Source organism: Macrobrachium nipponense, chromosome 6, assembly GCF_015104395.2.
Source record: "Macrobrachium nipponense isolate FS-2020 chromosome 6, ASM1510439v2, whole genome shotgun sequence".
Taxonomy (NCBI): domain Eukaryota; kingdom Metazoa; phylum Arthropoda; class Malacostraca; order Decapoda; family Palaemonidae; genus Macrobrachium; species Macrobrachium nipponense.
The window spans coordinates 48381876-48406875 of NC_061108.1; the positions used below are offsets into that span (position 1 = coordinate 48381876).

General features: G+C 36.4%; 1 protein-coding gene across 1 annotated transcript in view; it reads right to left on the minus strand.

Annotated features, from left to right (window-relative positions):
- The window catches only part of LOC135216514 (uncharacterized), a 32584-nt gene extending 13117 nt beyond the window's left edge, over positions 1-19467 (minus strand). Inside the window, exons 1-4 of the mRNA XM_064251886.1 lie at positions 19313-19467; positions 4557-4667; positions 3069-3258; positions 1798-2005 (exon numbers count right to left, since the gene is read on the minus strand). Coding sequence (XP_064107956.1) covers positions 1798-2005; positions 3069-3258; positions 4557-4656 — 498 coding nt within the window. The 5' untranslated portion in view covers positions 4657-4667; positions 19313-19467. The remainder of the gene's footprint in view (positions 1-1797; positions 2006-3068; positions 3259-4556; positions 4668-19312) is intronic.
- Between the last annotated feature and the right edge of the window lie 5533 nt (positions 19468-25000).

Here is a 25000-nt window from a genome sequence, read left to right on the forward strand (position 1 = left end):
TAAAGGACATTTGCAGCTCGAATGATATATATATATATATATATATATATATATATATATATATATATATATATATATCTAATCTATATCTATATATATACATATATATATCTATATTTTAGATATATATATATATATATATAGTATATATAAGATATTGTATATATATATAGATATATAGATATATAGATATATAGATATATAATAAAATAATAGATTATATATATATGTATATTATTATATTCCTATAGACATAATAAATATATATATATATATATATATATATATATATATATATATATAGATATAGATATATATATATATCTATATATATATATATAAATATATATAGATATATATCTATATAGATATATATCTATATAATATATTATATATATATAGATAGATAGATATCTATATATCTCTCTCTCTCTATATATATATATATTTATATATATATATATATATATATATATAGATATCTATATAGATATCTATATATATAAATATATATATATATATATATATATATATATATATATATATATATATATAGGCATGGGGAAACGGAAGCTCATAGTTCATTGCATTGGATTCTTTATTGGCTAGCGACGTTTCGAGACAAAGTCCCATCCTCAGGCTAAAGGCAAGAAATGAATGTTACATTAATGCAAAACAATTAAGGAAGTTAACGTAAAATTATTATCAATTAAACTATTTTTAAGTAAAATTACTAATTAAAAAATCTCAAAGAATGGGTATTACATCAATAAAAACACGTTTAAGAAAAGGAAATGTAAAATTATAAACAATTAAAATATTTCTAAGTAAAATTACGAATAAAAACATATTAAAAAATATATATATTAAAAAATCATTAAAATACCTTGCTCAAGCAGAGTCCCGCCGATCCGTGTCAGGACGGTGGAAAAAAGTCAAGAAGAGGCAAAGAACAAAGTGACGTGGCTTTATGCTATAAACAAAGGTACTGAGGTGGTATAGTTGTTAAGTGAAGGTACCAGTTTCTTAATTGCCAAATTTTCAAGAACTAGGAGTTGGTGTTCATATGGTGACGTCACAATGACCTTAAAGTTATTATAATTTATGTCTGCCCTTCAGATTCTGGCGTGATTCCTGATATTTGATTGTTCAGGGGTGGATAATTTGCTGTCCGTTTGGTAACTTACACCTCTATGAGAATTACATCTCACTTTGAGCAACCGGAGCGTACTTCCTACTTAGGTCTGCTGCTTACATCGGCAGCAATTAATAAATACACTACACCGGATAACATCAACGGGAGCAATTTCTCTTTGTGTTTTAGGAAGCTACCAATTGTTCTAGGATTCACACAAGTAAATCTGGCATCAACTGCTGGATGACGGTGGTTTAAAATTTTCGTAAGGGAGGGCAAAAACATCCTATTATGTATAATTTAACATAGTACCTAAATTTCAGTGCTAACTGGACTGTACTAGGTGGATGGAAAAGAGTTTTTTATGGTATTTTTAGCCGTATTTAAAGAATAGGCCCGATGGGTAACAATTTCTCTTGAAAAATCCCTCAAGAAATATTATTTCGTCAAAGAATAATTTCCAACTTGATGTTAGGTTTATAGCCCTGAGGAAGAGTGTTGATAAAGAATTTAATTTAAGATTATAAAAACAAAAACTGTAGAAATTCAAGCCAAGGCGGGTAAAAGTAGGTTTTCTGTAGATTCCTATGTTAAAACAGTTATCTTTACGAACTACCATTGTATTTAAAAAGGCTAATTGTTCCTAAAATTCGTGTCTGTACCTGATAACCTTGGCAACGAAGATCCGTCATGACGATAGTGAAATGTTTGTCGGTGCTGACAGCCAGGGCGTGAGGAGGCAAAAGTTCATCCATAATAGCGCAGTTCCCGGGTCCTCTTCTTTTTCGTTCCCAGGTCTGAAGCGTTTTCAAAAACCTGCCGTATTGACCCACTTCCACGTGATGCATCTTTTCCTCTATTAAAAAGTCCCTGTGGTTTAAATTGGTCAAATTGTTAAGGTAAAAGAGTAAAAATATATGGATGTATTGAGCATTGCGTGTCGTTAATTGGATCACAATTTTTTTTTTAAACAATGGGGCTTTAAATTTTCATGAAATTGTGAAAGCAACATTATGAATAAATTTTTTCATTCCTCAAACTCTAGTAGTTAGCAGGTCGGCCTTGTAACTGCAGCGTTGAAAGTAAAATAATCATGAAGCGCTGCAAATGCTGCTACTTTGGGATCTCTCTTGAGATGAAGTCGAGAATACAGTAAGTTGCAGGTGCTCTAATAATTACAGTAAGTCGAAAAAGAAGTTGTAACCTTTGTAATATGTCTTTAAGTCGGCATTAGATTTAGGTGAAATGATGACTAATGTGGAATAATGTCTAATCCTTGACAATTTGTTGGCTCTTATAAGACAGAAGACTAATGGGTAACAACGTTTTTAGCAAACAAGGAGCTATAGTTGAGTTTTTTGGGTGGGATAATGAATAATTTTTATTTTTATTAAGGATAGAGTACATTTATAGTATATGATGTAAGATATAAAGATGTCTTTAAGGTCAATAATGTAAATATTTCATATTTTCTTATTTTAGGTAGTTAAAGAATGCACAATGTTCGTATACTAAGGAGATCCGCAATTTCCTTTGACAAGAATTGTTTCCGCAGTAAACATCCTTTCATTTACGTACGTTATGTTATTGCAGTGTATAGGGAGTTAAAAGATCCACTTCCTCGTCTCTTTCATGCTTCTACCCTCGGGCCCTTGCCTAATACAGTGAACGCCGCAAGTGTGTATTTTTGTGTATTACGCAATTTGAAAGTAAAATAAAGCTAACATGTCAGTTACTATATTGAGCCCATTTATGTAGATTTTTTTTCCATTAAGTAGCTTTAGACAGATGAATAATAAAGAGACCAATTAAAAGCACATTCTATAATAAAAATACCAATAATTCTGGATAACGATCATATTCCAAACTGTTTTGCGTAATGCTAATCTAAGATCAGCTCCCCCCTTCATCGCCCTTCTTTTATTTTACTTACGCCATTAGTCCTTCCGTCGGTAACACTTTAATGACGAGTGTTTCTTCGGCGGTCTGCTTTGAACCATCTTCATGTGTGAGGTCGCATTCTATCTTGATTGTGGCCCTTGAACTGGAGAATCCACTCAAAGCGTCTTTCGAAGAACACCCATGTTTGCTCCATTTCCGGAGATGGATAACCGGTCGTGGCTCTAGATGAGAGAGATTGGGTTAGTGAGTGTGTTCATGCAGCGTCTCGCATTTTGAGTATAGGGATGTTGTGTGGTAAGTGGAAGAACTCATTTGAAGCCAGAAAAGGAGAGGAGGGCTGGATTTGCAAACTGATGATCTTGACGCTTTCTTTCAAGGACGAAAGGTAATGGAAGGGCAACCTATTTCCCTTTTCTCGTTCAGACCCGAAGAAAGAAGATAGGAGGGAAAAGTGGGTGGGGGTGGCGGATTGTCCATGAAGGAAGCGACAGAATTGCCTCTCAGAGAAAGAAAAGTTTTGAGAACAAGAACTGAAACTGGTTATTCCACAGCCGGGTACTAGAAGAGAAGAAACAGTTATTCGAAGATGACTGAGCTTACCTTATGATATCTAAAGTTGCCGTCTACTTTCAGAATGATTGACCTTCGCTATATTTGCCTACATTTACTTTCATAGATTCTCATTAGATTTGAATAAGTTAAGGTTTTATGCCAGGAATTATAGCTTAATTTATTATTAAAATAATCTCTTAATGGGGTCTAAATTGATAAAATTCTAAACTGTGTTCAAGACTTCGATAGTTTGAAGTAGGAGGAAACAAATAGAAGGGAACTTGGAAGCGAAGTCAATCGTACACGAAAAATATACGTATAAGTAAATTATGTTGACACTTTTCATTTACGACAGTTTAGGAATGTTGATTTAATGCGGCAGAAAGCGAAGTTGGTACCTACTCTCTCTCTCTCTCTCTCTCTCTCTCTCTCTCTCTTGCAGTAATGTAATCTTATAGTAAACGCGTGTCGATTGTTTACACATATATTAAGGCATAAATTCGTTCACTTTCATTTTTTTAATATTACAGTACTGTACAATTGACCCAAATATATATGTTAATCTAGGGTCACGAAAATACTAAACTCACATTTTAACCCGGTAATTTTCCCATATAATATCACTATCGGTATTTATTTAGGTATACTGTCGATCTTACACACACCACTTTATTAAATGAGAGAGAGAGAGAGAGAGAGAGAGAGAGAGAGAGAGAGAATTTTACTTTTTTGTCTCTTGTTAGTAAAACATATATTTAAAGCTGATATTATTAAAGAACTTTTTGTAAGTGCCACAGTAACAGTATATTTTAACATTAATGGATATAATTACCTTGGTCTTATAAGCATCATTTCGTAAGTATTTTCCTCGCAGGTCTAGATATTAGTAATAAAACTCCATGAGAAGAACCATCTCTTGTTTACAGTTATTATCTTCTTGTATTGTACATTCGCAAAATATTCTTACCTGAATGATCTTCCCTGTTGTTGAGTAAGCGTAAAACCCAGTCGCCGGTAATATCTTCCACTGTCTCGAGTAGGAGGTTTATATTTTGTTCTTTATCCATCTTTGGTCTTTCTGAAAAAAAGGGATGAAGTGAATGCTAATCCTTGTTATAGAAGCAAAATGCTGTAAACCCTAAAGCTTAAACAGAAATGTCACTTTAGTACGGGAAAGGAAATACATTAGTAAACAAAACATACGTGACAAAAGAAAATACCAACGATATAAAACAGTTGATCTGTGAGGTGAGTTCTTAGAGCATGCTCAGTTAAAGTGAATTTATACCAAACTACAACGATTTACATATTGAACTGTGAAAATCATTCATATTTGGTAAAAACTAGAAAGAAAAAAAAAAAACTTCTGAGGAAATGTGCGGCATTAAACCTCACAAAATAAGTGGCAGTACCATTAGAGTTAACTGGATTTCTAGCACTGCGTTGTTGGTTGTAGTCTTGGAGATCTCCATGCAGAGGAAGATCAGAATGAAAGTTAACTTAGTTTCTCAATGCCAAATTGGAGTGGAAGATTCAAATTACGGCAGACTAAAAGGATGAAAACATCTGCAATGATAGACGAGTCTTCAAAAAATCTTGAAAGGCATTATCAATATATGGATTAATAGCGTATTTGAGAAAAAGATAAACAGGATATGTTACCCACCAGTGAAGGACGCATAGGATTGTAAATATGTTAGTGTAAGTAAAGAAATGTCAAAAGATGACATGGAGGGAAGGATGTGAATTCAATGGCTTAAACTTGATAAATGATTTGTGCTTTGAGTTATGTTAGAGTTTGAATCCATCCCACAAATTGTTCATTTCATCTTTATTAGCTAAATCTCTCGTAAGACAGTCGGCAATTGTAAATCTACAAACGGGAGATAAGATCGATGCTAAAAATTCTTTCTAGTTCCAACCACATATATCTTTATAAAATAATTAGTAATGGCCGAAATAGAACTGTCCCGAGGGACATCAGTGATTACAGATATACATGTAGTCACTACAGTTTCCAACAATTACTCTTTACAATCACAACAGTAGTACCACGAACGAAAGGGTCCCCTAAGCTCCTATCTTTCTGGGTTTGGAAACTAGGCCCAAAAGAACCACTAAAGTCAAGACGAATCATATGAACTTCACGACTAGAGTCTATGGGTTTTTGTCCAATTCGGTACTCAACAGGCCCTCGTGCAAAGACATATAGTAAACCAGTGAAAATAAATTTTTAATGTTTTCAACAAATGCAGTCAGATGTTATTATAGCAGATGTTCAAAAACTGTAGGTGATATTGGAGTTACAGAAATTTAGCAGTAATCAGTGAGGTACAGCGACACAGGAATCTGGGGATAACTAACTTTATTCCCTGGATCAGACCTGTTTTAATTAACTTCATTCCCTGGATTCGTCCTGTTTTCATATGACATGGGCATGCAGACGAAACTGTGGTTGAAGGTAGTAAACCAGACAGAGTTAGGAACCTAGCTAGAGAGAGGTAACAAAAGTGACCTACAGCACATGACTGCAGGGTTAATCTGTAATTGGTTGCTGAACCTGGATGCAAAACTTAGGTTCAGCAGCAAAACTTGAAGCTTTTCAGGGACTCCCCTCAAAAAAGAGAAACGAAAGAAAAATTCACACTGACAGATGCTTATATGTTGCTATAATAATAATACAGGGAGTCATTAAGCCATTCCCTGATTAATAGAATTAATAATTTTAAAATTATTGTGGATTTGACTGTACAACTTTTACATTCTGTTGAGCAATTACTAAAGACTTTTTTTGTTTGCATACAGATGCCACTGAGTCAAGAATAGCAGAAATGGTGTCATTGCAGAAAAAAGCCCAGTGTGTGTTATGGTACCACAAAACAAAATCACCTGTTGCAGGTCAATGCAAGTTCAGAAATATTTATCGACAAGATCCACCAGATGCTAAAGCATTAAAATTGGTATAAAAAGTTCACAGAGACTGGAAGTGTTGAAGACCGTGAGAGAACCGGTAGACCCAGTGTGAGTGAAGCATCCATTGTTGCTGTGTGCGACACCTTCCAGCACAGTCCTATAATATATGTTCGTTGTACTTCTTGATTTTTTCTTATGGGGTTATATCAAGGATAAAGCGTACAGTACACCACTACCTAATGTTGAGACCTTAAAAGCAAGGAGAACAGCAGCTCTAGCAATGGTAACTATGGAGATTTTGGAGAATACCTGGCGTGAGATAATTTCGCTTAGATGTACTCAGGGCAACAGAGGGGGCACATGTTGAAATTTATTAGTAATGTAAAAACAACTAGTCATTGTTGTTAAAATTGAAGAAACCTTATACCTCTACCTAACATGGTTTGTGTGTAATAAAGGTCTGAAATCCGGGAAAGACTTATGGACACCCTTTATAAGTGATAGATCGTTGTTAAAAGTAGTTGAAATTACAATAAGCAGTGTGACCATTCCACGTCCTGAATAGGCCAGTGTCTTTTATGTGTAGTCGTATTTTGAATGCTTTATCCTTTTGTTCTAGAAGGGGGAAGTTGCCCCTTACGGGGGGATCTGAGGCAGCTTGTGGGCATGACTTGTATGAAGATGAAGTGGCAAGAGTGCGGTTAACTTGAGAAGTATTGTTTCTCTGTATCCATGTAACTTTGCATGCACAGGTAGTGAGTTTCAGTGATTTTACAGTCTTGAGAGGTATTCTTTTGGGTGGACATCACCATTGGAGCAGAAGAATTTTCCTGAGATAGAGATGGTTTTGCTGAATACCATTTCATTGGGAAAGAGCAGCACAGAGGCCAAGGAGCAGCCAAGGTAATTGGGCTTTACTGAGGACTATTGTATCTGGTTATGAGGGCAATCTTAAAGGGTCATTGGGTTCTTTCTGCCATGCCGTTGGTTGCTGGGTAGTAGAGTTATTTGCTTTGCAATTAAAGCTTTGTTTTGCCCATGATTTCATGCACCTTTTTGCTCAGTGTCACAATTTTTGTGTCACTTGGATGTTGTACTTATAGATAGGTGGAAAGATTATGGATGAAATCAAATACTTTACTCTGAAAAGTTGTTGGTAGGAGGGTCAAGGGCAGCCAGTGCAGGTGTTGCAGAGGATGGTTCATCCAGTGTTGTCAAAGGAGATGTCTTCCTATTGTAGGTTTATTATAGAAGTTCATAGTCTCTTGTTTACGTGGCTCAGAGTTGGGAATTATGAGTCATTGTAATTAAGCCATTACTCGACCCCAGTGATTTCTGTCCTAACTACTTGTCTGCGACTTGGTTCTTCTTTCAAGTATATGGTATATTGTGCACCCAAATTCAGTGATGGCCAAAGGTTTTCACTGCTGACAAGCAGAGTATGTGTCCTGAATTTGGCCAAGTCAAGTTCAAGGATGTACAAGGATGTACCTTCATGTAAATGCCTTTAGTGCCCAGTACTTAGGATTATGGAGAGGAGCTCCTTGTTGACTGGTGCTGGTTTTCTCAGGCAGAAACCTAGAAGTTGAGTTGTCCTGATGAACTGTTCTGTAACCGTACTCATGGCAATATTGACGTTGTTAGCATGAGTCTGGCCATGGGATTGGAAAACACTGGAATGGTAGCTCTTGCCAGTACATTTGGTGGCTTTGAAGGCATCGCATTTGGTGTTGTTCCAGTTGAGTATCTTGCTGTTTCTGCCGAGCTCATTGTAGAGAGGAGGTTATGGGGCAATTTTTGGTAAAAATTGTTAGTAGTTCACCATTCCATGAATTCCAGTATGCTTTTTATGGCACTTGCAGTTGGGTATTTCTTGGTGGCTACTTTAGAGGGCAGAGGGTGGAAGCAGCTAATCAAGGCTTAATGACCCAGAAATTCAGTGGAGGTGACCCTGTTGGTGCATTTGTTGGGCAGACCACTAAGCTGTTGTCCCATAATAAAGGCTAGATGGCTCTGATTTTGTGGTCTTAATTCTTGGAGAAGATAATGATGATGTTGACGTAGCAGATACAAGAGAGCTCAACAAGAATGTTGTCCATCAGCCTCAAGAATGTTTCCCCCGAGTTCTGAAGGCTGAATGTCAAGTAATTGAATGTATATGTTTTGAAGGGTGCAAGAATTGCTGTTTTCAGGACATTGTGTTTGTGGACTGGACTTTGGGAGTAGCCTTTCACTGGGTCGACCCTAAGAAGAAGCTTGCCTTGTGGAGAGTAGAGATTATGTCTGCCTCGTTGGGTGGAGGTTATGTCTGTCCTGTTGGATGGTGGTCTGGCTACATTTTTACATTGAGTTGTTTAGAGCTACTGTAAGGTGCCAGGAACCATTGGTTCTCTTCACTATATGGAGTATGGAGACCCAAGGGCAGGAGGCCCCGTGATGAAGGTCCATCTATTCCATTTCCCTAAAGGCCCTTTTCTATGGAGTTTTTTTTGGGGGACTGGAAGTAGAATTCTGAATAGACCTGGGCCCCTGTATCTTGATATGATGGTATTCACTCAGAATTTTCTTGGGCTTCTGTCAGAATAAATCAAGGAAGGCCTGTTGGAAGGCTGGTGGTGAGGAGTGTCATCTGGAAGAAGGGCAGGTTCCGTGGGTGGCAATGAGTAATGTCCACTAGCAAGTGAAAGTGTATGAGGAACCAGCCTTGGTACAATGAATGATTATTTGAAAGGCTGGAGAAAATAGGTAGTGTTGGGAGACAAATACATGACTTGCACATCTGGGTGTTCCATGGCAAGAGACTGATGCTAGCCAGAAGCATTATCTGTTATTAATGAACTTCACGAGGCAAACCTTCATTCTTTAAATAGCTCTTGACTTCTGGGATGAAACATTCATGGAGTCACCATTTTAAAAAACACTGCAGTGATCACACCTTGATATGTGTTGCCAGTAATCAGGAAGAGCCCCTTGTTTTCTCGAGAGTGAGGATTTTTCACACACAACACAGTGCCAGGCTGAATCTATAGCCAGCAAATTGCTACATACTACCAGAGCCAGCTTGTCTTTCCATGCTATAAAGCCTGGTGCGTTTTTAGCACTTTGGTGGATATAGGTCCAGCTAGGCATTTTCTTCCAAAGTAGCCTGTTTCATCATTTAATATCCTGCCTGGAAATGTTGCCTTCATTTATTATTATCTTTAACTGAGGAGGGAAACAAGTTGGTGGCCTAAATCCACAGATGTTAATTCTCCAGTAATTTTGATATCCCTTAGGTTAAATCAGTTTTCAAATTGATTTGACCATCCCAGTTTTTTTGCTAAATTGCTCTTGCAGACTTACCATCTGCCATCTTGCAGACTTACCATCTGCCATGAAATTATTCCATTGATAGGATTTTTTTTAGTAAAGTCCTCCATTCACACAATGAGCATTTTCTGTTTTCACATCACTATCTCTCACAGTTTCAGAACTTTCCCACTATCTCTCACAGTTTCAGAACTTTCACACTATCAGTTTCAGAACATTCATAGGTAAGCTTTTCCTAGGCTAAAAAAATTTCATGAATCAGTGCTTCATTATACCGAAATCGCTAGGATTTGAATTTCCTAGCGATTTCGGTATAATTTTATTCTGCTTCACCATCTATTTAGTCAAAGTATGCACATTGCAGGCCACATTGGGCACATTCTTACTACCATTTGCATTTCTTATAGATATAGATTTTTGGATTTTTGAGCCATTGCATGGGTTTACAAAGGCTTCTTTTAAGCAGACCGCATAGGAGTTATGTCATGGCAGAAAACTATGCTCAGGCTAAATGTGAAGCAGTGGTGCACAATTCGATGGCCAAAGGGTAACCCGTAAGTAGTTGCTTGGCACAACAAACTGTTAGAAGATTTGTTTTCATTGTTGGTCTGGCACACAGTTTTTGATTGATTTGATATATTTTTTTCCCTGCTCGAATGTGGTTAATTGAATTAGTAGACAGTGGATCAGTGGATAACAAGGCATGACTATATATGTACATACATCAGATATATATATATATATATATATATATATATATATATATATATATATATATATTCTTATAATATAAGTTTCGTAATGCAATTATAATTTTGGTAATATGATTAATTCACCTCAGAAACTGTGTATATGTTGTGGAATGTATATTTTTGTGTTCAGATTCCCAAATTTCAAAACAACATGTTTAAGTAGTGTAACATTTCATTTTGAAACGTACGTAAGACAGAGAGAAAGAGTAGGAGCTTATAAGCCTTTAGAGAAGGTTGTTATTCACATTTTGAGAATGCCTTAGCCAGCCCATTTTTTATCGTTCCAAGCGGTCCTGTGAACGCAGCCAAAGAGGCTCATACTCGATATTCACATAGAGAGATGACGTAATGTTTTCGTCTTGACCTTATTGTACAGAATAAGTCTTGAGTATTTAACGGTGGTACTCTTTTTAATTATTATAGATTCTAAGATGGTCAGGACGTTGTTGCTCTTCGCTTAGCCTATGACAGAATAATCTTACTACTAACAGTTCTGCTGATGTCCATTTGGGAATCTATGCGCACGATCAACAGCCTCTTTTTGCACCCCACTTATAGAGTGTGATCACATCTCGGGCAAGCATTTGTGCTCGGCGTTGAATGGCAGTAGAGAACTTCGACGATCTTTGACTTTGAGGAGGGATCCCGTTGTTAGTGGATTTTGGGGAAATTTTTTTTTTTTCAGATTTCACGCAGGAAAATCCTTTTGCTTAATAGATTTTCATTTTCTCCGAAAAGTATCGATATAGTACAAGAAAGTGAAACTTGCGTATATTTTCAATATCGGTAAGTATAGGGTACGGTTCAACCATTTCCACTGTTAACGGTTTGTTTAGAGATCTGAATAAAAGTCGTGAAGGAAAAAAATCATTAATAAAATATTTCATTATAACGGATGTTTTATCATTGAAGCTGATCCAATTTGATGAGTGAGTAAAAGATCCGGGGAGGACGGTTGAAACAGAGTTAGTTTAACATTAAAAAAAAAGAAAAAAGAAACAAGAACTATAACAATTTAAACCCGTGTAAAATTCTGAGTCACTTCTGGAAATTAGAAGATCAAGGAAGGACGCCTGGTCTTCATCCCCTTCTCCAGGATAAACCCCGCGTATAGGGACCATACAAATACCATATGATGTTTTTATAGGAAACAAGTCTTTATATGAAATTGGCTATTTGTGGATTTATAATTGGGTAGGCAGAAATCAAGACCAAACGACAATAGAAATTCTTCTCTGTTTGATAGACAATAGTTAGATAGATTCAAAACATTGTTATTATTGTTATACACGGAAAGTCCTGGGAACAAATGGATGGCATGGTATTGGGATGGATCTCTGAGGGGTTACATACTATAGATGTCCACTGGCATACCACCCTCTGTTTTACCGATGGTACGTTGATGATATCTCTTAGCTTGGAGAAGCCAAGGGTCAAGTAAAATGGCTTTTTAGAATATGTTAATGGCCTACACCACAATGTAAAATTTACCAATGAATACGAAAATAAAAACAAGCTATCTCTTTTAGATGTTTTAGTTATTGAGAAAAATGATTGTTTTACTACCACGATTAAAAATAAATACATTTACTGATCTGTATTTTATTCCAAACTTCGCTGTACCTACTGTCCCAAAATTGCCTCTCATCGCCAGTCTTCCACTAATACATAAAAAGTCTCTTCGAAAGTAATTATACAAAACTCATCAACTGTCATTTACGGCTGTTAATATATATAAAGCTAGTAACGAGAAACCCTCATACGATTGGCTCTTTATTTAAATATAAAGAGAGTAAACCCTTAAGGGATTTCGGGTTTGATATACAAATTTACTCGTCCCAGGTGTGACCTGGGGACGTATGTCGGTTGCCCCCGGAGGTAGTCCGTTACAGGAATGGAGTTAATATGTCGAACCCTGAATTCTCTAATATATGAGATCATGTACATAATCTCAATAATTTAGTCCCTTCTATACAATTTACTGTAGAGGAAGAAAGAAATTGTAATTTGAATTTTCTTGATGTATCTCTCCATAGAAATGATAGAAATTTCACCTTTTCAGTCTTTCGAAAATCTACTACTATTGCCTCTTTTTTTTCATTTCTACTCCAATCGCCATCAAAATTTTGAATTCTCTGTTATTTCTGGAATGTTCCTAAGGGCTTTACGTGTCTGTAGCCCGCAGTTTATTGACGCTGAGATAAAACTATTTCTGATATTGCCTTGAAACTTAAATGCCCAAGGATTCTTGTAGATGAGGCTGGAAAAGAACTAGGAAAACATTTTATGTAACTAATGACAAACTTGAATTTAGTAAGTATAACATTCTAAAATTACCCTATGATGGAAGGTTTTTAGAAATTCCTTGAATTTTAAAGCTTTTTAACATAAATGTTGTTTTCAGTAAAATTAATGTCAAGAGTTTAGTAATAAAAATTTCTCCTAAAGATCTTCCTGGCTGCATATACGAAATTCATTGAAAAAAGTGTGATAAAGTCTATTACGGACAAACCGGTTAATCTCTTTCACAACGACTCAAACAACACCAATATTTGTGAGAACTGGACAAATATCGAATGCATTATTCATACATATGAGAGATTTAGATCACCTATTAACTGGAGTCAAGCAAGAGCCTTAATCTCATGGTCATTAAATCTTGTTTCATCAAGTCAAATAATGGAAATGTTCTAAATTTAAGTCTGGTTTATTTAAACTCGATGCTTTCACAATGAAAAAAGTTGTAGATAAATATAAGCAACAAAATTAATATATTCAGTTTTTACATGTTTTGGACTATATGGATACGTTGTAGTTTCTGTTAGGTTAAATCTATGTTTAAGTTTGTGACCGTGTGATATCCAATAATCCTGGATTATCTCTTTAATTTGTACCCTTTTGACAATTAACCATCTGGTATTCTTGATCTTTTTCTTTACTTTATAACTTTCTTTCCAACTGTATTTCATTCGTTCCTTGATAACGTCTTGGTAAAAACAAAAGCGCTTGGATTTCTGCCTATCATTTTCCTGTGGTATTCGCTTATTTAATGAAGTCACGTGCATCTACTGTGATTTTTTAAACACACACACACACACACACACACACACACACACACACACATATATATATATATATATATATATATATATATATATATATATATATATATATATGATATTTCTGATTCTTTTAACTTTTAACTCATGTCCGAACTCGCACTATAAGGAAAACACTAACTTTCACAATTATGTTTACGGAACACAGTCTTATTATTTAGTGCATTTCATATATATACATACATACATACATACACACATATATATATATATATATAAATATGTATATATACACTATATATATAGATATATAAATATATACATATATCTATATATATAGATATGTGTTTATACATACACACACACACAGGCATGCAAACAGTCACAGAAGTATTGGCCTCATAAACCAATATTAATCGTTACAGGATGAAAAGAAAGATGGGTGCTATTACTTGAGTTCATTGGAACTAGAGGTATTGCCATTTCTAGGACCGTTAATGTAATAGCTTTTAGCTTTGTTAGGGTCATATGGAGTTTCTTTTTTCTCATTGATCTTAGTTGAATGAACTTTCACATTCGTAGCCACACGTACGATGTTGGTATGAACGTACATCGTCTTAAGAAGCAATCAGTGCTTTGTTCTCACATCTTTGAACACCTATTAGAAGTCTTAACAAGTATATGAACTACTATCATAACAATCTGTTTTATGAATATAAATTGAGCGCTTATATTGTTGAGTAATTCCTTAGAGGTTCTTACTTTTGAAGAGTATTGATGCACAAATTCGCCCTCTGGTTCAGACCGGTTTGACTTCATATGATGAACTTTAATGACTTCTTTAAGAGTGCTGCTGAATGAACTAGTAACCTAGATGATTTTGCTTTAGTCATTTTTACCCTTGTATCACTATATATACTATAAAAATAAATTGATTGTGTGACAGACGATGTAGTTCTTAACATATTCCCGACCTCCATGAACTTTCTTGTAAATAGAAATATGTTGCTTAGTCCATTCAGTTATTATTATTCAGATTATTAGCGAGCTCATGGACCACACTAGTTCCCATTCCTAGGCTTTCTGAGGGCTCTTCCGAATCTTTTGTTCTTGATTCAATGGTGAACATTTAATCCGGAAGAGTAGGAGTTGGGCAGCGAAGCACCGAGAGACTGAAGTTCTGCAGGCTATGGATCTTCTTTATTTACTTCTTAGTAAATTACTTGACCGTATTTGTAAGTATTGTTTTTTATGAGCCACTGGGAAAAGTGAAAGTTTCGGAGCTATTGAGTCTGCAGGTGATTAGGGATCGCGCGCTCGCATATGTGTGTGTATGTGCGTGCGTGTGTGGTGAATTTATCGGGACGCAGGGCTTTGTGTACGGTACGGTACAAGGGGTCATTAGATTTTGTTTATTAGGTATTTTTGTTTATTTATTTATTTTTCCCTGGTACTACTCAAATCTGCATAGTAATTCCCCAAAAGTTAGTGTTTGTTACCGACACTTTTTTGTATTGTAACACCAACAATATAACACGTTTGGTTACGCATTGCTATCCTAGTTTTTCTCTATCTCTTGATTTTATCGGATACTGCCGTTAAAGCGATAAAGGAACAACATGAAATATTATAACAATAGTTTTTTCAAGCTGTCGTTATCTTCTTATCGCTTGAAAACCGCAAGTGGTGTGTTTATACCTCCTTTAAACGAGAGAGAGAGAGAGAGAAGAGAGAGAGAGAGAGAGAGAGAGAGAGAGAGAGATGATAGAGAGAGGGAGAAAGAGAAGAGAGAAGAGAGAGAGAGGAGAATAGTAGGCTTAATTTAAAAAATCGCGGATAAGCCAGAACTAATATTTATTTACTTGGCCAGTTACTGTAAATACTTACACACCAAACCCCCAAGAAACTTTCTTCGAGTGTATCAGTGGAAACTTTCCGCACCTGTTCCTTGGGTAAAGATAGGAATCCTTTTATACTGATTTAGTTAACAGTCTTTCCCCACAACTCATTTCAGATGTTGAAAAATCTACAGCGAGCAAGTAAGGCTTACTATTTATAGTAAGCAGGCTGCGGGAACAAGTGGTTACTCCGTCCGATACAGAGACTATATAATGTAAAATCAAGAAAATCAATTGCACAATATCCTCCAACAGCTCCAAAGTTCGATGACCTAACAGTTGTAACATGCACATTTATACTGATGACGGAAATTTGTGATGCTTCTCTCCTTGATGGAGATCGCACAAGTGATGTCCTCACTAACAGAGATGCTCAGTAACTTTACAGTACTATAATACTTTGCCGAGGCCGTTCTATTTCCCTGCTAGGGGTTTGACCTAAAATTTTACTAGAGTCTCGCCTAACAAGTGTTGCGTTTCTAATCAGTTTTCTTTTGTGGCATTGGTGCGTTCTCTTTTATAGTAACACGAGAATCAAGAAAATGTTTAGTGTCATATATATGAATAGCCAGAGGTAATCTGACTAATATTATATAATAATAATAATATTTGTAATAATAACAACTGAACTAATTGAAACATGCATATTTCACCTCCAGCCGTCCACAAAAACTGTTTATCGTCAAATGTCCTCAGCCACAGATTTCACTTTTTGATAGCATCGTTTTTTAACTGAATAGGACTTTTACTAGCAGTAGGTCACCTTGACAGTTACCTAGATTTTCTTTTGTCGTATATAATAATAAAGAAAGGAAAGCGTTAGTAACTATTCTTGCTCTATTTTAATACATGGATGAGTTCCCTCAGATTTGGGAAATAGTACTTTCTTAATTAAAACTTAGAAAGTTTGCGGATCTCAGCAAAATAAATTTTAGGCATTTTGTTACAATAATATTTTGATTTATAAATTTATCATGATAATGACAGCTGACATTTGGAGCTAATGTCAACAGGTGTTCTTGATATTGGAACTGATTAGTACCTATATGCTCAAAAGCTCGAGCACACAAACCTTCTCACGGATGTTTATTGTACATTATTTTATAAAGTGCTGCGATATTTATAAATAGCTAAGAATTTAAAGTATCTAAATTTAAAAAATAAATAATAATAATATTGCGTAATGATGAGGAAAAGAAAGTTGTTGAGCATTTTTTTTTCTTTTTGTCTAGAATTGTTCTGTATTTTATGTTTTTTCTGTTACTTCTTTATCTTGTTTTCTTCATGTTTTGAATAGCAGAAAGTAGAATTTTCACAGAACTCTTATTCCACTGTAAATGGATTATACCCTAAAGGGCATTTAACCATTTTTATATATAGCTACTTTGGATCTTCGTCTGACATGCTCAGATCATCAACACTTCCAATTCATTCCCCTCTTAACCCCCAAAAAAACTTCAAGAGCGTCCTTTTTTTTCTTTTTATTTTTTATTTTTTATTTTTATTTTTATTTATTTATTTTTTTTTTTTGTGTGTTAAAACTTAAAGTCGGCCTCTGTAAGCCATGAATAAAAAATAAGGTAAAAGTGGGTTATTTTTTAATGCAAAATGAATGAAGGGGAAAATGTGATAATGACTTTCCACGAGTATTTCATCTAACGAAATGCATGTTTATTTGTTTATTTATTTATTTATTTTTGGTGTCGTATAAGATTAGATAAAACGCTTGAAGACGATTCATTGTACTATTCGTTTCGTTCAGGTACGACGCTGAACCTTTCCCCCAAAACTGCCGGTGCATTTCTAAGGAAGAAGTATTTAAATGCCTCCTTACGTTAACGGTGATCGATAGTTTGTGCAATTATGATTTGTGTGTGAAAGATGAAAGGTAGAAAAGAAATAAAAATACAATGAAGAGTAAATCAAGGAAATAAAAAGGTAACAGAAGTATAAGATGATAAAATGATCTTGTCTGCCTTTCTGCTGCAGGCTTTCAATAATTCTTCAGCAGTCAAACATCTCATATTAATCTTCATAGTCTCTGGAGATAACAGAAGTCTTACGAGACGATCTTGAACACTGTTTTACAAGGATGGTACTCAATTTTCATTTTTAGTCAATCATTCATATCGAATATAGCAATGTCTTTGTGGCTGGTGTCTTTATCATCTTCGATGTTTTAAGATATTTCAATAAATTGTTGCATTGCAAAACTTCGACTTGGTTCTTAATTTCGGAACAATATAATATGTTGAATAAATTGTCGATGCAAGCTCCTGAGAATTTCCATTAATTTTTATGGAGCATTAGTCTAAACTGCAATAATACTGTAATGGGAAAAATATTCCTTTAATTATTAGTGATTTATTTAGGAATTGATTCATCATCCTCCTCTAATATCTTTACACTGCTGTTGTAAAAGTGATTGGAACTGTAAAATGTTTTCGTTTTTGTTGTGAACGTCGAGTGCGTAACAGTGTAGCCAGTCCTCTGTTTTGTTTATCTTTCACTGAGTATGGGAGCGCTGCCCTGAATCTTTCGTCTGCCTTTTGGTAACACTAGCAACACATGTAACGAATCCTCTCGTGTGAGAAGGACGCAACCGGTCCAGCCTTCAATTTGGCTATTTTACCAAATTATTAATACAAATGATTATCCCTTGCAAGGTATGCTTTTAAAGTCGTAATATTACGAGTAGTTCATTAGTTGGAACAGATCACTATCCTGAAAGAACAGTAGCAGACGAGAATTCAAGTGCAGAGTTGCCTGCAGAGTCAAACATGTTGCTATGCCTTAACGAGGAAAATAAAGTATTATGAGGTAAAATTAGGCTAAGGTGCCTTTTAACAGGATATAATCTAGCCTAGCCTCTTCAGAAATCGTTAAGGAAATTCCTCATTCAAACAGGATTAGTCTACGGTAGGCCTTCTTAAATTACTGTATAGCCTAGTCTAAGATCATGATCGGCAGTGGAAATTTCCATGAGACAGGTAGGGGTAACCCCAAGATGCCCTGTAGGATGGCCATATTGTAGTACCCTTTGACACTGGTATTTGCAAAACCTTTATACAAACAAAACTCTTATAACTACTTTTTTTTTCTTACGTCTTACAACCCTATCGAACGCCAAGTTACAACTCAAACTAACACAGCCAATTTCATGACAACTAATGAACGTGAAGTATCTTTCACGACAATGAAAATTTTCCTCGTTAAGGCATAGCAACATGTTTGAACTGGGCAGGCAACTCTACACTTGAATTCTCGTCTGCTACTGTTCTTTCATGATAGTGATCTGTTCCAACTAATGAACTACTGGTAATATTACGACTTTAAAAGCTTACCTTGCAAGGGATAGATAATCATTTGTATTAATAATTTGGTAAAATAGCCAAATTGAAGGCTGGACCGGTTGCGTCCTTCTCACAAGGAGAGCATTCGTGATTCTTACATGTGTTGCTAGTGTTACCAAAATGCAGACGAAAGATTCAGGGCAGCGCTCCCATACTCAGTGAAAGATAAACAAAACAGAGGACTGGCTACACTGTTACGCACTCGACGGTCGTTCACAACAAAAAGAAAACATTTTACAGTTCCAATCACTTTTACGACAGCAGTGTAAGGATATTAGAGGAGGAGGATGAATCAATTCCTAAATAAATCACTAATAATTAAAGGAATATTTTTCCCATTACAATACCACACATTCTGAGTGATGCCATGTGCAGGTAGATGATAAGACATGTAAAATAAATGAGAAAATGAAACAAAAATGGACCTTAGGTTGCTTACGTGACGAAGAGTCGACGCTCTTTCTCTTTTTATCTGCCGAGCGTGGGCTCTTTCTAACACTGACTATTAACTTTGCAGTGTAGCCTTGTCCTTTCGCGACGTTATTCACAGTTCTCACCGTGTTACCGTAGTGCACTGAGGGGCAAATTGCGAAGTCATGTCATATATATAGTCTCTCTCTCTCTCTTTCTCCTCTCTCTCTCTCATAGTATCTAGGCCATCATGCATCCGCTTCGATACGTTATCTTGGTTTTCCTATTTCTAAGAGAAATTTTTGTACAGATTACAGTGAAATCGCAATTTGTCCCGTTCAGCGTATTCTTTTCTCTAAATAAACAGTGATAAGGTGGTAGGTGTGTTCTGATAAAATCTCTTGAACTTCAGTTTATTGGTTCCATTCCTTCTTTCTCTTCTCCCGTATTCTTGTTCATCACCGAGTTCGGAAGACAGTGTTTACGTTAGTCTGGTATTCTTTCTGGTACAGCATTAACAGCAACCCAACTGAATGATACTGTACAACGACTGCATTGAGTTGCTGACACGTACTTCGCTGCCAGGCGTAGGTAGCATCCTGGGCAGCACTTTCACTGACAAGAAAATTATTTATCGTCATTGCCCCTTATAGAATCGTGCATGATAAAAAGTCCGTTTCATTCCATGAGAATAGATTATTCCTTGAAAGCTATTAGCATTTTGTTTGATATGATGCAATGGATTCATTTTCAGACCATTTAATTGAACTCTGAAATGTAAAATGAATTGCTTATGAAAGGTAACTTATGTAAATTAATTTCTTTATATTAGAATACGTGCGAAAATATACTTAATCCATTACAAACGGAAAATTTTTCCATCGTGGTTTTATTTTACGTGCTTTTATTGACCTTGCTTTAATATATGTTTTTCTGTCTTGGTCAAATCTTGTAACTCACTTTTCGACATGTTCCCTTCGTCCATTGACTTAGTCCAGTGGCAGAATGGAATTTTTGGTGAAACCTCGTTTCAAGAGATAACAATTTTTTTCTTGTTATCTATACCCTACTTATCATAAAACAAATGGGAGCAAGAGGAGCACCCTTAGGGAAAATTGTTTTTTGCCATAATTTAAAAAGGTCGCCATTGGATAACAGGGATTATTAGTTTTCAGTCATATCTTAATTTCTACTTAACTTAGAAGTTTTATTTCAGTGAAAAAATTCATGTTTTTCTTTAAAGAAGTGTAAAAGGTGCAATATCAGATGTTATAATGTTCTATTTGTTTATATTCTGCGCATTTCTTGCGAAAAAATCATTAGCCCTTTGGTTGTTTGAGTCGAGATATCTCGACCCACAATAACAGTATCGAAGTAGCGAAGATCGACATATTTCAACCACTGTGAAAAAAAACGTTTACCCTGCAAATTATGAATGAATTTTCTTTCCTTTGCATCGTGTGGAAATCACAAGGCAATATTTCATACCATCTGTTGGTGGATCAAAAAAACATATGGATGATCAGCTGGTCCACAGCCTACGCATCATATGTCATTATTATTCAATACTTACATACTCTGTAGAATAAAGTATTGTTGGTGTTGCGATATTACTAGTATTATCTGCATTCTATGTCAAAGTTGCCTGATTCAGTGTAGGAGTTCTTAAAAGGCAATCATGTTCTGTACCATCATCCTCGTGAGTGGAATGGAATTTCGTCAGATCAATACTTAGGGTCAACTTTCATGCCATATGGCAATAGTTTTGGGAGCATAATTGTTATAACTCTCAAACCATCTGCACTGAAGCGATGGGCATATGGCCTCAATATATGTGTGCACAGCTGAAGAAAGATTGTTAATTGATATAGTTATGCAACAAACAGCTAAAACACTCAAGGAGGAGTGTACCTCAAGGGTCCAGAATGGTGGCACAGATAAATGGACAAACGATTCAGAATAAGTTAGTCACCTGCATTGATCCCCTGAGCCAAGCAGTCACCCCCCAGCCAGCCTGGTCGACATTGTCACAGGAAGGATATCACCTGCATCTGTTAATGTAGATAACTGTTCAATTGGAAGAAGAGTTGAGGAGAGGAGTTATGAAAAAGGGTGGCCTCAAAGTTTTCACAAGTCAATCACAACAGTGGTAACCATGTCTGTATCTAGAAAGAAGGTCAGTGTTGGAGATGTTAAAGTATCTACACATCACTGATCTATTCCAAGGTACTATATTTAGAGAGAGCTCGAGACACCGAAATGAAGGATGTTCTGGGAAATGAAGTTGCCAGTGCTCCAGTATCAATGTTTAATGAATCTGGTGAGATATGTCTCACAAAATGTAAATCTACATTAAAGATAAAACTTCACGTTAAGCTCACAGATCGTAAATCTGTTCCTCCAGATGCAATAGTTCTGGATGTGTGATACATATTTAATCTTTGTCAGATACTATGCTAACAGCATCAAGGAAACTACTAGGACATCACGATTTAGAAACAATGCCTACCGACAACATAAACTGACCATGGTAACACAACTCCCATCTCAAAAGTTTTGTCTCACTGTTAAAGAGCACAGGTTTTAGTTAATCAATCTTATTTGCGAATATCTTAGAGAGATGAATGACCCGTAGTGTCAAAGTAGAAGACTGTTGGTAGCTACTGGCCCTGAACCAACTCCAACAGAGATCTGTAATGTTAGTATAAGAAAGAGATCTAATCTTCATACAAAACATGAGGAAGCAGATGTGGTCATCATCCACCAGGTCATTCATCTGGCTAGTTCTGGTAAACACAGTATATGCGCCTTTGCTGATGACACTGATGTGTTTGTTTTGCTACTTCATTACTTCAAAACACAGAAGCTCACATGCAATCTGGTTATGACTGATGCAAGTTCAGGAAGAAAATGTGTAGCCAAAAAGGCCATAGTTGAGAAGCACATTGATATCTTAGACAATTTTTTAGTTGCTCATGTGCTTTCAGTATGTTGCAGAATGTCTTGTTTGTGAAGAATTGGGAAAGGAACCGTTCTAAAGGTCAAGTCTCGATACACAGCATTCATAGCATTATCCCAATATACAGCATTCCTAGTATCATGTTATGGATTAACAATTCTGCTCCAAATCTAAAGGTAGTGATTCCTACTAAAGAAGCTTTTGAACAGCATGTGTATAGAGCCCACCTGCAAGCTGCAATCTAGAGATATGCCCTTGAAGCTGATCCACCTGTACTTAATTCTGTGCATTATTGCTGGCACATAAATGCTGACACAAACAAACTGGAACCTTGCCATCGATGCATCACCTGTTCATCTTTCAGTGGTAAAAAGGATTAAATGTGGATGCTCATCATTACACTGTTGTTCCAATGCACGCTGTAGCTGCTCCAGCGCTCGTATGTCAGGTTTTATCTTTTGTGTCTGCTATGCAGAGACGGAATATAAGAATCCTCGCACAATTTCTGCTTCCAGGGGAGAAAATTATGACGAATATGCCGAAGGTGATGATATTGATATAGGCAGTGTTTAGGTGAATTCACTCAATAGTAACTAGGCATAAAATTGTAGAAGTATCCCTGTACCTGCATAGTATTCTATCAATAAAACTTCAAACAAAAGTATTTTATTGAGTTAGGTGAATATTTGTGTAACATAGTGTTGATATGTATCTGACTTCATGTGAGACTTTGAGAAATACTGGTTTTATAATTGACCAGAATTTGTAATATTTCGCCTAATATAATTGTAATATAGTAAGAAAATAATGAAAATATGATAAATTGGAGTCCACAATTGTATTCCTTGGGTGCATAGACATTTACTACCAAATTTAAGTCTCTAAATCAATTAGAAGCTCGGATATAGTTAAATTTAGGTTTTCTAATAGCCACCAGCCGCCATTTTGAATTACCTTAATAAAAAACGTTCTCCCAGGAACCAATTTCTGCGCCCAGTTGTTATATCATAAGTGGGTCCTAATGTACCAGAAAAAACATAAAGCATCTGTGATGTAATGTGACGAAAAAAGGTTTAGTGATTTTCAACTGGACTAACTTGAAACTGTGCATGGTTACTCAATCCCAGTGACAATACAAACTTACATGATCGGTATGTCAGCAGTGACCTCTAGTGACCCCACAGTGACCTCTGCCAGTATTTCAGGATTTGTATGAAACTTCGGATTTTTCACAACTAATTTGACTGGTAGAATCTCCTGTATATAACCCCTCCCCCTTCCCACTTACATCCCCCTCCCCTCTCCCCTTTCCTCTTCCATTCCCTTCCCTGTTCCTTCCACATCTCCTTCCCCCCTTCCCCTCCCCTTCCCCTCCTCCCTCCCACCCTTTCCATCCCCTCCTCTTCACCTTCCCCTTCCCTTCCCCCCATTCCACCTCTTCTCCTACCCTTTTTCCTCCTTCCATCTTCACTTTCCCCTCTACCTTCCCCTTTCCCTTTTTTTTTTTTTTTTTCTCGTCCTCCTTCACCTTTCCCTCCTTTTCCTCTCACCTTCCTCTCTTTCATCCTTCAAACTCCCCCTCCCCTTTTCTACCTCCTTCCCCTCCCATCCATTCCTCCTCCCCTTTCACTTCCCCTCTCTCTCCCCCCTTGCACCTTCTCCTCCTTTCCCCCTTTCCTCTCCACCCTTTCCATTTTCCTCCACCTCCCTTTCCCTTTCCCCACCCTTCCTCCCAACCCTATCCCCATTCCCCTTTCCTTCTCTCCCCTTTCCATTCCCCTCCTCTTCACCTTCCCCTCTCCCTACCCCTTCCACCTTCCTCTTTCCTTCCCTACTTCTCCCTTCTCCTCCCCTTCCTTCTTCTCCCCTTTCCATCTATTCTTCTTCACCTTCCCCTCCTTCTCCCCCCTCCCCATCCATCTTCCAGCCCCTCCACTTCCTCCTCCCTCCCCTTCCTTAACACCTCCCTTTCCCTCCTCCCCTACCCCCTCCTCCTCCACCCCTCCCCTTCCTCTTTCCCCTCCATCTCCCTCCCATTTTCTCCCCTACCCCTCTCTCTCTTCTCTTCCTCCACTCCACTCCCCTCACCCTCCATCGTCTCTCCCCTTCTCCTCCACATCCACCTCCCCTTCTCTTTTTTATCCCCTACTCTTCCCCACCCTTTCCCTCCACCTCCCCCGTAAATGTATATGAATTTCGTTAACTACAGTCATAAATTCATTACGATTTTAGTCACAACTAAAAAAGTATAAAATGAGAAAAATATTATATAAAATACCATTCTTAAAACATGCTTCTATTGAAATGCACTAAAAAGTTAAAGATAATTTTTTTAGACGGACCAGGATTTTCTTACAATTAGTCGTGTGTATAAAAATATGAGCGTAGGGTCCAAACATGGAAGGAAAATGGTAGAGGAAATAAGAATTACGTTGTATATATTTCTTTTCTTGGAGTAATTCCTCCCTCGTTTGGAGCCCACGCTTTTATATTTATAGGCATGATTCATCCTTAGAAAATCCCGGCGCGTCCCCCCATTTTTTTTTCTTTTTACATTTTAGTGCATTTTAATGCAAGCGTGGTTTCACAATGTTATTTTATATTTTTTATTTCATGTACCAAATAGGTCGCTTAACACAATCTACGTAGTAAAGTGTGACGTTTAGCTGTCCTTATTGTAAAAAGCCTACTACTGCATTTCTTCCGTAGTAAGAATAATCTTGACGAACCAGTTTTTGTGCGTATCACTCACACATA